This window comes from Mesocricetus auratus, unplaced genomic scaffold (genome assembly GCF_017639785.1).
Source record: "Mesocricetus auratus isolate SY011 unplaced genomic scaffold, BCM_Maur_2.0 Super-Scaffold_4256, whole genome shotgun sequence".
NCBI lineage: Eukaryota > Metazoa > Chordata > Mammalia > Rodentia > Cricetidae > Mesocricetus > Mesocricetus auratus.
In genome coordinates this window covers 30,550,721-30,562,744 of record NW_024429182.1, presented here as the reverse complement: position 1 = coordinate 30,562,744, position 12,024 = coordinate 30,550,721, and the positions used below count along the sequence as shown (strand labels likewise).

Genomic DNA, 12,024 nt, shown 5'->3' with positions numbered 1-12,024 from the left:
AAATCTACTCAGCTTGAGATTTTTCTGTGCTTTTAAAAAATTGGTATTATTCTATGGCTAGAGTGTAGCACAAGTGCACAGTCAGAATTCTATGCTCAAGTTTATTTATTTTCTTATTCTGTATGACTATCAATTTCATGCTGAGTTAGCCAGGGCTGTTTCTGATGATTCCAAGCACGCATGGTTGTACTAATATTGTATTTTAATCCTGCAGAAACCTGAAAAATGAAACCTAAAATGACATATTCAACCTCCAGAATTTCCCCGGCCAAGCTGAGCAGCACAACAGGCAAAGCTGTGGTAAAACCTTGCAAGTTAAGAAGTAAGAGCATCAGTGTTCCTCTGTTCCACGCTGTTTGCAGTGTATTATCAAACACTTTTTATTTCAATGCTCAATCATGCTACCTTACCCACAACACCTAAGAACGTAAGAGCTGAAAGGAAAAGGGTGGTTCATGGTGTTATTGGGCACAGCACAGGGTAGCGCTGGCTTAGATAACTTAGACCTTTGGTGAGTGTAAACTTAGTAAAATACAGTCCTTTATATGAGTCCCTTCACACTTCTCACAGTTCCTGCCACCAAATCCCAAAACTCAAATGAAGATACCCAGGCCCAAATAAAGAAGAATGAACCAACTATAATTATCTAATTCCAAACCCAGATTTTAGAATACGAGGAAAGAGAAACAAAGTCTTAGTATCCAGAAAATGAAGCCCATTATAGATACTGCGTTATGGAGTAGACATGGCAGAATTCCCGACATTGATGCCAGAGCTCCCTTTGAATATTGAGATCTTACAACCCACATGCTACAGCCTTTGTTTCAACCTGACCCTGAGAGGCTATTTATGATGTCTAAGACACAAATGGAATTTTCTATTTTTCTTTGGCTAAGTAAAATGAGGACTACTGAACAACTGGTTGATTTTTTTTTTAGTTTAGTTGATTGAATTTGTATTTGGTTAGCAGAGCAGATTTCACCCCGCCTCGGCCAAATAAGACTCTATGTAGCTCAGACTTATCTGGATATTCAGGATCCTCCTTCTTTAACCTCTTGAGTGCTGGAACTAGAGAGTGACCGCATCTGGACTGTGGTCATTTTCATCAGTGGCGGTAGAGTCTAATGAATAGTTTTGATATTAAACATACTGCATTAATTACTTTTACACCTCTATGGCCAAAACCATACAGAAGCCACTTAAAGACAGACAATTCCTTTTGCTTCACGGCTTAGAATGTACAGTCAATCGTGATATGGGTGGTGGCTGGATCAGTTTGATCTAGCAGCAGTTTCTTCCATGGCACCAAAAGGAGGAGGACACTGAAGGACCAGACTGTAATCTTCTGAGACTGGCCCCTGTGGTGTATGCATATCAGCAGGGACCTACATTCCAGAGGTCCCACAATCTCCCAAATGGTGTCACCAGGAGAGGACCAAGTATCCAAGCACAAGAGTCTGTAAGGACATTTAACACACTCCTTAGAGGGCTCACAAACCATGTAACCTTGGGCAGTGTTGTGATTCCTAGAAGCCTCAGATTATCATTATAAAGCTAAAATAATAAACGTTACAAGATTATTATGAGTGGCTGAATTAAAAGACCTATGAAATTAATTGGCAGAGTGTTTGGCCTAAGGCTGATGCTTGGTTAATGGCAGTTATTTTAGTATCAAATACCCTTTACAGTTTATTCTAGATGAGCAGAAAAACAGCTCAAATCTCATATGGATGTCAACACTCCCCTGGGTTAGGCAATGACTGGGTTAATGCATACTTAATGTTGAGCCATGATCCCTCAAATGACTTTCTGAAAACAACGACAAAGACCTAAATGTTTCAACAGTTCATTTGGCAGCAAAATAATAATCCCAGCCTATTATCTGCTAAATCCCAAAGTCTGTGATGGTTAATTTCAAATGTCAACTTGATTGAACCACTTGAGGCATTCCGTAGGCATATCTTTGGGTATGCCTATGACAGCATTTTCCAGACAGGACTAATTTTGACTCACCCTGGAAATGGGCAGCTGCAACATCCCATGGCCTGTATCCAGAACCAGTTAAAAAGGATACAGTAAAGACAGCTGTGCACCGCCTCTCAGTCTCCCCTTCACGGTTTGCTGAGATGTGAGCAGGCAGCCTCCCACTGCCACACCTTCCCCTATATAAAGGACCCGAAACATGAGCAGAACTAGTCCCTTCCTCCTCTGGTTTGCTTCTTGACAAAGTCCCAACAACGAGAAATGTAACTAATAGAAGACTTCAGTTCATTTTGTATAGCATATCCTATGGCTTACTAGAAAATTAGTCAAGTTAATTTTTAACCAAGTAATACTACTCCAGTCTCTGTTGGAGGTGCTGTATATATTTATAGGATATGACCTACAGAACTCTATACTTTTTTTTCCTATTGTTAGGATCCCAACAGAAGGCCAAAGAAATTTGCCATGTCTACTACATGAGGCTCCGTTCTGGCCTCACCATAAGAAAGGAGACCTGTTACTTTGAGAAGGAACCCACCGAAAGTTATTCACAAAAATCAGGTAAGTTCATTCCTTGACAGACTGATGGGCATCTAGCAGCTTTTACTTTCCATATCTATCTATACACTTTTTCCTCATCCTTGAGGAAAAGAGTAAAGACGATACTGTGTGGGTCATTTTAGAGGGGGTTTTTAGTTACGTGGGAGAAATGGATACAATGGTAAGTGAAAACAGATTATAAACAAGTATGTACTCATTTGGGGTTTCATGCTTTTTTGTTTGTTTGTTTTAATATGGAGGAGGTACACTAACTGGTTCACAGTGACTGCTTTTGAGTGTTGCAATTGTGGTGAGCAGTTTTCTTCCTCTTGGTGAGCTCCGCTGGAGTGTGAATGGAAAAGCATATTTTCAAGTGAAAACCTCACCATTAAAGAGGTACTGATCCCGCCGGGTGGTGGTGGCGCACGCCTTTAATCCCAGCACTCGGGAGGCAGAGGCAGGCGGATCTCTGTGAGTTCAAGGCCAGGCTGGACCGATAGCCTCCAAAAAAATACAGAGAAACCCTGTCTCGTAAAACCAAAAAAAAAGAGGTACTGATCCCATTAGACCATTGGGTGAACACCGCCTTGGGATCAATTACCGCTGCTGCCATATTGCCCGTCAAAAAGGATAGTATCTTTGCAGAACGGAGATTGGTGGCTCACCCCTGCCTCCTATTGCTGTCTTGCAGGTAGAAAGCATGAAAGGAACTTCCTTGCCTATTCCCAGGATGCTGTGAAGCGCTCCCTGATTGATAAATGCAGTTTCCAAGAATGTGTCCAATCTCCTGACAAAGAGAGTATCCGAGGTATGACTGGTCACAGGGGCCATGTGGGGGTGAGGTAGGAGATAAAACAGGGGCCTTGGCCGGGCAGGGGTGGCGCACGCCTTTAATCCCAGCACTCGGGAGGCAGAGGCAGGCGGATCTCTGTGAGTTCGAGGCCGGGCTGGACCGATAGCCTCCGAAACAATACAGAGAAACCCTGTCTCGTAAAAAACAACAACAACAACAAAAAAACCAAAAAACAAAAACAAACGAACAAACAAACAAACAAACAAACAAAAAAACAGGGGCCTTGGCAAGTGCTACTCCGCACATCAGACTCAAGAGGTCCGATGGGCGTGGTCTGATGGGCGTGGTCTGACGGGCGTGGTGTAGCTGTGCCTGTGCGCTCTCTGGTTAGCAGTCAGTCCATTGATATCTTGGAATACTTGCTGTAGGTTGGAATCATGTGTCCATTAGTCCTGATAAAAGAATTCTCCTTTGAGAAGAAAAAACTGCATTCATTTCACAATTTTCACCATGAGACAGAATAAAGAACTATTATTTTTTTAAAATACAATTTTAACACAATGTGGCTTGAAGAATAAAGTTCTTACAATTTGTGCAAAGTTCCAAATAAAACTGTGATAACCAAAAACTGAAGAGCGTCCAGGGAGTGTAATTCAGTGGTAGAACACTTGCCTCATGCGCAAGGCTCTGCATTTAATCTCTGTCAATGTGGGGAAAAACAAAAGTGAGTCCTGGGCATAGTGGCATGTGCCTTTAATCCCAACATTTGGAAAGCAGGTGAATTTCTGTGGGTTCAGGTCTGTCTGTCTGAGTCCCAGGACAGCCAGAACTGCATAGTGAGACAGTGTCTCAAAAATAAAGCCCCAAATTAATTAATTAATTAACAAGTGGAAAACCCCACCACTAAGGAAATGATTACAAATCACATGTTATTTTAATATATATTACTTTTTTATATATAGGATATTATGTAAAGCAATTTAGTATGCATCATATTTAGTATGTATTTAGTATATATTTAATACAAATAATATTGAGCTTCTAATCAATATTTATTTCTCATAAACTGGTTTTAAATTACTTTGCTTTAATGTTCACATACAAATTCTTATTTTGCATGTTATTTTTATTTGTAAAATTCAATAACCTGAAGAAGATACAATAAATTTTAATGGAGGATAGTCATAAGGATCCAAGTCTACTTCAGTTCACACACATATGCTTTAAAAATGTTATCATGTGCTCTGCATGTGTCTCAGGCAAAGACACAAACTAGCTTACATCTGCATCCCCTAGAGCAGTGGTTCTCAACTTTCCTGATGCTGCTACCCTTTAATACAGTTCCGCATGTTATAGTGGCCCCAACCATAAAATTATTTTTGTTGCTACTTCATAACTGTAATTTTGCTACTGTTATGAATTGTAATGCAAATATCTGATACTCAGGATGGCTTTTTGATCCCTGTGAAAGAACTGTTCAACTCCCAAAAAGGTTGCTGCCCACAGATTGAGAACCACTGACCTAGTGTTTTGGACATCTCTAAGTAACCATTCTTTATAAAGGGCCATAGATTCACCTATGTCTTCCAAAACGTGACCATTCTTTTTCACAGTCCCTTAGACTGTAGGAAGGCAAAGAATGGAGCTGTCCTCTTCCTCAACCCCAGCCCCACCATGCAGGAAGCAAGCACTTTTAATCCTACCCTGGTACCAACTATGGTATGTGGCTTTTGCCCATGTTGCAATGACAAAGTATAGCTCATGTTAAAAAAACAACAACAAAATTCTTCACAGGAATTGTTTCAAAAACTAGCCAAGAAAATTGTTGATAGGATTGTTGGTTTGCTGTTTATCCTTACTGACAGCAATTTCACTCTTTGCAGTGGCTTGTGCCTCCCTGAGCACATATAACGACCAATCTGTTAGCTTCAAAGTTTTGGAGAACGGACGCTATGTGATCAACGTTGAAGACTCTGGAAAAGACCAAGAAAAAGGTAGGCAATTTTTGACTATTTCCACATGTCTATACTCAGTAATTATATATATATATATATACACACATATATATATATACTCAATATCAACAATAGACTAATTGAGCTATTCAACAGCAATGGGTTTCATCATCTATGCTTATTCCAGTCTTTCCTGTGTTAAGAAGTGTTCCGTATAGACAGGTTCTTCAGGAAAGAACTCAAATGTTGAGAAATAACTGTTGAGAAATACAGAAAGAGAGACTACATGTATTTATTAAGGCTAGATCTTTCCAACCTTTTCAGTGTCATAAATCTTCTGTGAAAGAATATTTCTCTGCCATAAGCGGTAACACCCATGTTGAAGAATTCATCAGTGCATAATATATTTTGAAGTTTTTGTAAGAGCCACTAAAGTTTTGCTTTTACTGGTATATGGCAAGGAATAGGGCAAGGTTTTCTGGCCCTGTGAATGATGGAATGGAAACCTTTAGACACAATTGTCTCTCACCAAGTGACACCATGTTGTCTTTCAGACAAGATGCTGCTGCGCTACTATGAGTCTCCCCGTTCCTCGAATGAATCAGGTATGTGGAGTCAGGGTGGAGGTGCTGCTTGGCTTCTCATTCAGGGGTGAATCTAAAATAGCCCTAATAAAGAAAGAGAGGTTCAAAAGGTTATCCTCAACCCCATGCTCATTGTAAGGTGTTAGCTTCTGAGAGCACTTATCCCACCTCATCTATTTCTGGATTAGTAGGATAAAGGATTAGCTATATAAAGCAGTAAGCTACGTATAATAATACAGCCCATCTTCAGCCACAGCTAGAAAGATTCTGCTCAAAGTTTTTCCAGAGACAGTACCTTCTATATCATCATTGCATCCATGTCTCATGCCTCATTACTATACCAATCATCAAGAGAGAGGAAGGTAAGTGAGTACATTCATTTTCCCTTCCAGGACACAACTAGAAGTTACACATCACATGTCTCCTCATCCTTCAGTTGGTCAGAACTTAGCCCAAAAGCAACACTGAGCCATGAGAACACAGGCAGGGAAATGTTCTATTATTATCTATTAAAAGACAACTCGGAGATGGCTTCACATGCACACAGACAAGCTGATGTCCAAAGTCATGTCCATTGGGATCAATTCAGTTAGAAAAGATCAGAACAATGACAGAAATTAAGAACATAGCCTCCTCCTTTAAGGAATTTAGAATCTTGGGCCAGGCTTGGTGGCACACACCTTTAATCCTAGCACTTGGGAAGCAGAGACAGGCTAGTCTCTAAATTCAAGGTCAGCCTGATCTGCTGAACAAGTTCCAGGACACCCAGGGCTGTTAAAGAGAGAAACCTTGTTTCAAAAAAGAGAAATGAGAGAAGGAAGAAAGGAAGGAAGGAAGGGAGGAAGGGAAGAAGGAAGGAAGGGAGGGAGGGAGGGAGGGAGGGGGAAGGAAAAAGAAAGGAAGAAAGGCCCTCTACCTACTTGATAATGATTCTTCAATTTCATTTGGGTACAAATACTTCTAAATGGATCAGTGAGCTATTCTCCTTCATATCTTGGATTCTTTGGGTTAAGTTAAATTGAGATGAGTTACAAACTTAGGTGGTTTTTTTACTTATAATTTCTTATGTTCTTTTTATTTTTAGTTGATAGGTAAGATTGTATTAATTATGTACAATATGATACTTTTGAAAAGAGTTTATTTTTTATGTGTCTAAATTTTGCCTGAATGCATATAAGTATACCACATGTGGGCAGTGCTTGAAGAAGCCAGTGGAAAGCAATGGACCTCCTGTAAGTAAGCCATCCTATGGGTTCTGGGAACTGAACACAGGTCCTCTGCAAGTGCTTCAGATGCTCTTAACCACAGAAGCATCTCTCTGGCCCCACAGCAGGAGCTTTGGAAGTATCTGTCGTCTATCTATCTTGTAGAATGGTAGAGTGCAGCAAAGTGACATGCATTACCTCACATGTTATCGTTTTCATTGTAAGGTGATGGAGTGGATGGTAAGTTACTGATGGTGAACATGAGTCCTCTCAAAGACACAGACATCAGGCTGCATGCCAATGACAAGAACCACTCTGTGAAGGTAACAGAAATGCGACAATGTAACTGCCACGAATTGATTCTACCTGTTTGTGTGTATTCAGATGTTAGGGAAATTTTGTAGACAGAGGTGTGTGCATACTATTGTAAAGAAAACACAGTCAGTCATGTCTAATGACTTGCTCAGGAGGAGGGGAAGGAGGAAAGTGTGCTGTGGCCTTGTTACCACAAGTCTGGTCTCTAGCAACAGCACAGAATCACCAGGGAACTTGCTAGAAAGCAGGATTTCAGACTCCCCCACAACTGAATCAGAACTAAAGTCTGACCAGTCTCCCAGGAGCCTCACCACTTCTCTGCAGTTTGAGAGTCACTTCCATGCAGAATGGTCTCACATGCTTTCCATTTGGCTGTGTTCTACCAGAAATTATATAATAATTTTACATTACATATTATAAATAGTATATATTAATTATATATTATATATTAATCGTGTATTAATTAATTTCTCCTCTGTCAAGGAGACAGCATGTTGACAAGCAAACAAGTCAGAGCAAGAAGTTAGGAAGAAAATAGGATAACATCATAAGGAAGACATTTCTATAAATATACCAAACTTAAAGTGATCCAGTCACGTAAGACATCAACATGAACAGTGGATAGTGGTTAGCACTCTGTTCAAGAGGATTTTCTCAAGTGTATATACTGTCAGATCTAGCAGATATAATAGAAGTTAAAGCAGGGTGCCACGGCATATCAAGTCCTGGCTCAATGCTTCACACGCCTCGTCTCTTTGATCCTCAATGGAAGTGTGTGATGGAATAATTACACTGGACACCTAGTGTGCAACAAGCCATCTCAAAACTCAGTGGATTAAAATAATCACCACTTATAGGTCCTTAGCGATTGAGACCTGGGTTGGGCCCCCAGTATTTATTGTCAGATGACTTACAACCACCTGTAACTCCAGCTGCAAGATGGTGAGATGCCTCTTGCCTCCATGGGTATCTGCATTCATGTGCATGTACCCACACAGAGACATACCCACATGTCTATAATTTAAAGTAAAATAAATCCCAAAGATAACATAAATAATGATCACCACTTTTCTGTATTTAATAATTTAAAGAATTTAAGTTATTAATTAATCTAATTAATTTAACAAAAATGTCTGTATTTAAATTGGAAATGAACCAGTCTATAGGGAATGCTGGCCAGGTACAAACCTGGTACATGAGCTAGCTAGTTAGAGCTCATTCTCTGTGGTATGATGCCAAGCTCAGTCTTAATGCATAAGAGAGGGGCCTGGCTCGGCCCCAACCTACTGTGCCAGACTATGTTTACTCCTCATGAGAGCCCTTACCCATGAGAAGTGGGCTAGGGGGGGAGGTGAAGAGGGGTGGGAGGAGGTGAGGGGTGCAGGAGGAGGGGTGGGAGGGAGAACTGTGCTTGGAGTGTAAAAATGAAATCAAAATATGAAAAAAATGTAAAAAAAAAAAAAGGAAAGGTAGAAGCTTGCTAGAGAAAGTGCCATGTGCTTTGCATTAGAGACAGTAAACAGCAAAAGAGGGGCATAAACCAGAGGACCACATACAAATGGGCTCAGTGTGTACCACGCTGATCTAAACGTGCCAGGTCCCTGTCAATCACTTCCACTCCTACCGCACGTCCTTTGCCTTCTGCCGTTCCCGCCCACTGCTTAATCCTCCATCCTAGACTCAGTAAACAGACCTGCTAGGGAGACCAGTTATAAATGGTTCCTCTCCCATGGGTTCTAGCTCAGGGAGGCAATGTGAGCCCTGGACTTCCCATTCACAGACCGGCTTTTTCTCTTCTTCCCTCAGCTGGAAAAGTGCCAATCCCCCCTGCCAGAAGAGGTCTTCTTCGTCCTTCACAAAAAGTCCTCCGACTACGTTTCATTCGAATGTAAGAATCAGCGTGGCACATACATAGGCGTGAAAGATAACCAGCTTGCTCTAATACAAGAAAATAACAACGACAGTGAAAATATTATGTTTAAGATTTCTAAAGTTTAGTGGAATAAGAAGCTTGTGGGTTCTGGCTTGAACAACTTAAATGTTACCACTAAAGAAAGGGCGAGAGAAAGGAAGAGACATCTAAGGGGATGGTTAAGATGCTGTGGAATGTTTATCTTATTATATATAAAATTCTTTTCTTTTTCTCTGTACAAATACAAATGCAATAAAAACATGAATATATGGCATAGGGCATTGGTAAAGAAATCGAAAGACAATCAGTCTTGGCATTTGCTTTCGTCTGCTTTGAGTTCTGAACGAATTCACTCTTTCAGATCTCTCCAGGTGAACAAGCACCATAAATCATGCTATGCTTTAGACAAGGGTCCATTTCAAAATCCTAAAAAATACAAAATGTTTCCCCGGTTCTAAACAAAGGTTGAAATACTAGAGCAACTAGCGGAGGACCAGTTCCTGCCCAAGATGACTGTTTCTCACTAAGAACAAAGCACCAAATGAATTGGTAAATACCCCAGGCAGCCCTCAGACCAACTCTTTCTGTTAAGAAGTCTAGCACTCCAAATACCTACACATCTAGACAGGTATGATACATGTGTGGAAAGGCAGGATAACTGAAAAATTAGAGAAAAAGAAAGCCAGTATTTGTGAAGTGGGATAATGTTACCTGTGCTTGTTTCTTTGGGGCAGGGGGTTGGAGACAGGGTTTTTCTGTGTAACAGTCCTGGCTGTCCTGGAACTCACTTTGTAGTCCTGGCTGGCCTCGAACTCACAGAATTCACCTGCCTCTACCTCCCAAGTGCTGGGATTAAAGGTGTGCACCACCATTGCCCAGCTACTTGTTTCCTTTTTAGAATTCTGATGTTTTTTTTTAAGAGATATCAGTTTAAGTTTCAGGATGCCAAGCTTATGTTAGGAAATGGAACACATTTTCACTCATAACTGTGATTGGGGTATCCAAGTAGAATGGGATCCCACTGTGCAGTCCTCTTACTAGAAAGGCACTGAATTAACTTCAGATTTTCAATCGCTGGCTATGTCCTAGGTTTGTGCCATGCTGTGTCCTCACCACTTTCCAAGAGCTGTCACTTTGAATGCGTGCATCAACTTGGATGCAATTTCTCTACGACTTGCTCTCCTTACACAAGAATTCTTTTGTTGTTTGGGTTCACAGTGGCACTGCTCACTGTGAAATATATTAGCTTAACTTTTGCTCTTTCTCTGGTTCTTTTGACCAACACTTCCTTAGCGTACCTCCTCCTCCCTGAGCTTCACTTTTTTTTCTCTGACATCTATATCCCAGCACTTTCATCCTGCTTTGCTTACTTTGCATTGTGGAATTTTATGTATACCTACTGGCTTCAAGTTTGTTCGCTAAACTTTTTTTGTGTTTTACTGTTACTAAAGTAGTAAAATTTATATTAACCATATGGTAATATTTTTAAACTACTTAAGGAATAGCTTTGCTTACTTTGACAACAGAAATTTATACTATATTTATATTGGCTTAAAATGTACAGTAAATGTGAAAGATGACAACAGAAAACTGATGGAATATAATATGACCATTTCTGAAAGTGTAAGCTTTTAGTTTTCAGTTGATAAAAGCTATTGTATATAATAGCTGATGGGATGCATGGTAAAAGAGGCTGGGAATTGCTGTATAAGATCATACATAGTATGATGTAACTTTTTTTTATTAATTTTCACTGTTTTACTATAGAGACAAAAATAAAAACACTATCTATGTCATCTCCTAGAAACCACAATGTTGACTACATGAATTTGTACAATATACTTAAAATAATGATTAAGTAGCCAAATATATCCGTGACATTGTTTATAACATTGAATAAACTATTTGGAAAAATCATGTGTGAGCATGACTTTATCACAGAATGCTCCAATGTTCTGAGTTCCTAAGTGAAAATGAGCATACTCCAGTCCATCACTATTGACAAATGAACTGAGCAGGCTATTTGACAACTCGGGTATTTATAACTAAAACTTCCCACCGAAGGGATTGTGTCTACTTTGTCTTCATCCTTCTAGTGTCCACTGTGGTAGACCTCCTTCCCTCCCTAAAATGACTTTTCACTTTTGCTCCAACCCAAACACACACCCACATGCTCCTGAATCAGAAATTAGCCTACTTAGTTGGCTTTCACTCAGCTACCTTATTTTGTTTTGTTTTCTTCTAAAAGGTACTTTTAGAGCTGAGAAGACTTTTAGGCAAGCATGAGGAACAGAGTCTAGATCTTAACGACCCACATAAAGGCCAAGAGTGACTGTAAATCCCAGTACTAGGAGATGGACAGAGCTAGGCTAATCCTGGAGGGCTGCTGGCCAGCCAGCCTAGCCAAAGGGATAAGCTCCGGATTCTGAGACTGTCTCGAAACCTAGAGGAGCAATAGAGGAAGAAACGTGATGTTGATCTCTGGCCTCTATACACGTGCACATGCACACACCTCACACACGTATATATTTTCCACATTGTTAAAATCAGTGTTATTTGATTAAAATATTCAAATGTGTACTAACATTTTGTATTACTTGCATTGCTTTGATGGTTGGTAATACATGTTACTGGAAGTATTCTGTCCATTCAGTTTTAGCAGAAATGATAATTTTATCGGATGGCTATCTCAAAATTCACAGTTATGTAACTTTATATTCCTTAAGTTTCTGTGTAT

At 40.1% G+C, this 12,024-nt stretch overlaps 1 protein-coding gene across 2 annotated transcripts in view; it reads left to right on the top strand.

Moving 5' to 3' along the window:
• Il33 (interleukin 33) overlaps window positions 1–11,204 on the top strand; it is a 48,171-nt gene extending 36,967 nt beyond the window's left edge. For both annotated transcript variants that reach the window (XM_040745706.1, XM_040745709.1), the window contains exons 2-8: window positions 215–322; window positions 2,419–2,544; window positions 3,215–3,331; window positions 5,200–5,310; window positions 5,826–5,876; window positions 7,286–7,383; window positions 9,182–11,204. In XM_040745706.1, the coding sequence (XP_040601640.1) occupies window positions 226–322; window positions 2,419–2,544; window positions 3,215–3,331; window positions 5,200–5,310; window positions 5,826–5,876; window positions 7,286–7,383; window positions 9,182–9,373 (792 nt within the window). In that variant the 5' untranslated portion in view covers window positions 215–225 and the 3' untranslated portion in view covers window positions 9,374–11,204. The remainder of the gene's footprint in view (window positions 1–214; window positions 323–2,418; window positions 2,545–3,214; window positions 3,332–5,199; window positions 5,311–5,825; window positions 5,877–7,285; window positions 7,384–9,181) is intronic.
• The last annotated feature ends 820 nt before the right edge of the window (window positions 11,205–12,024 follow it).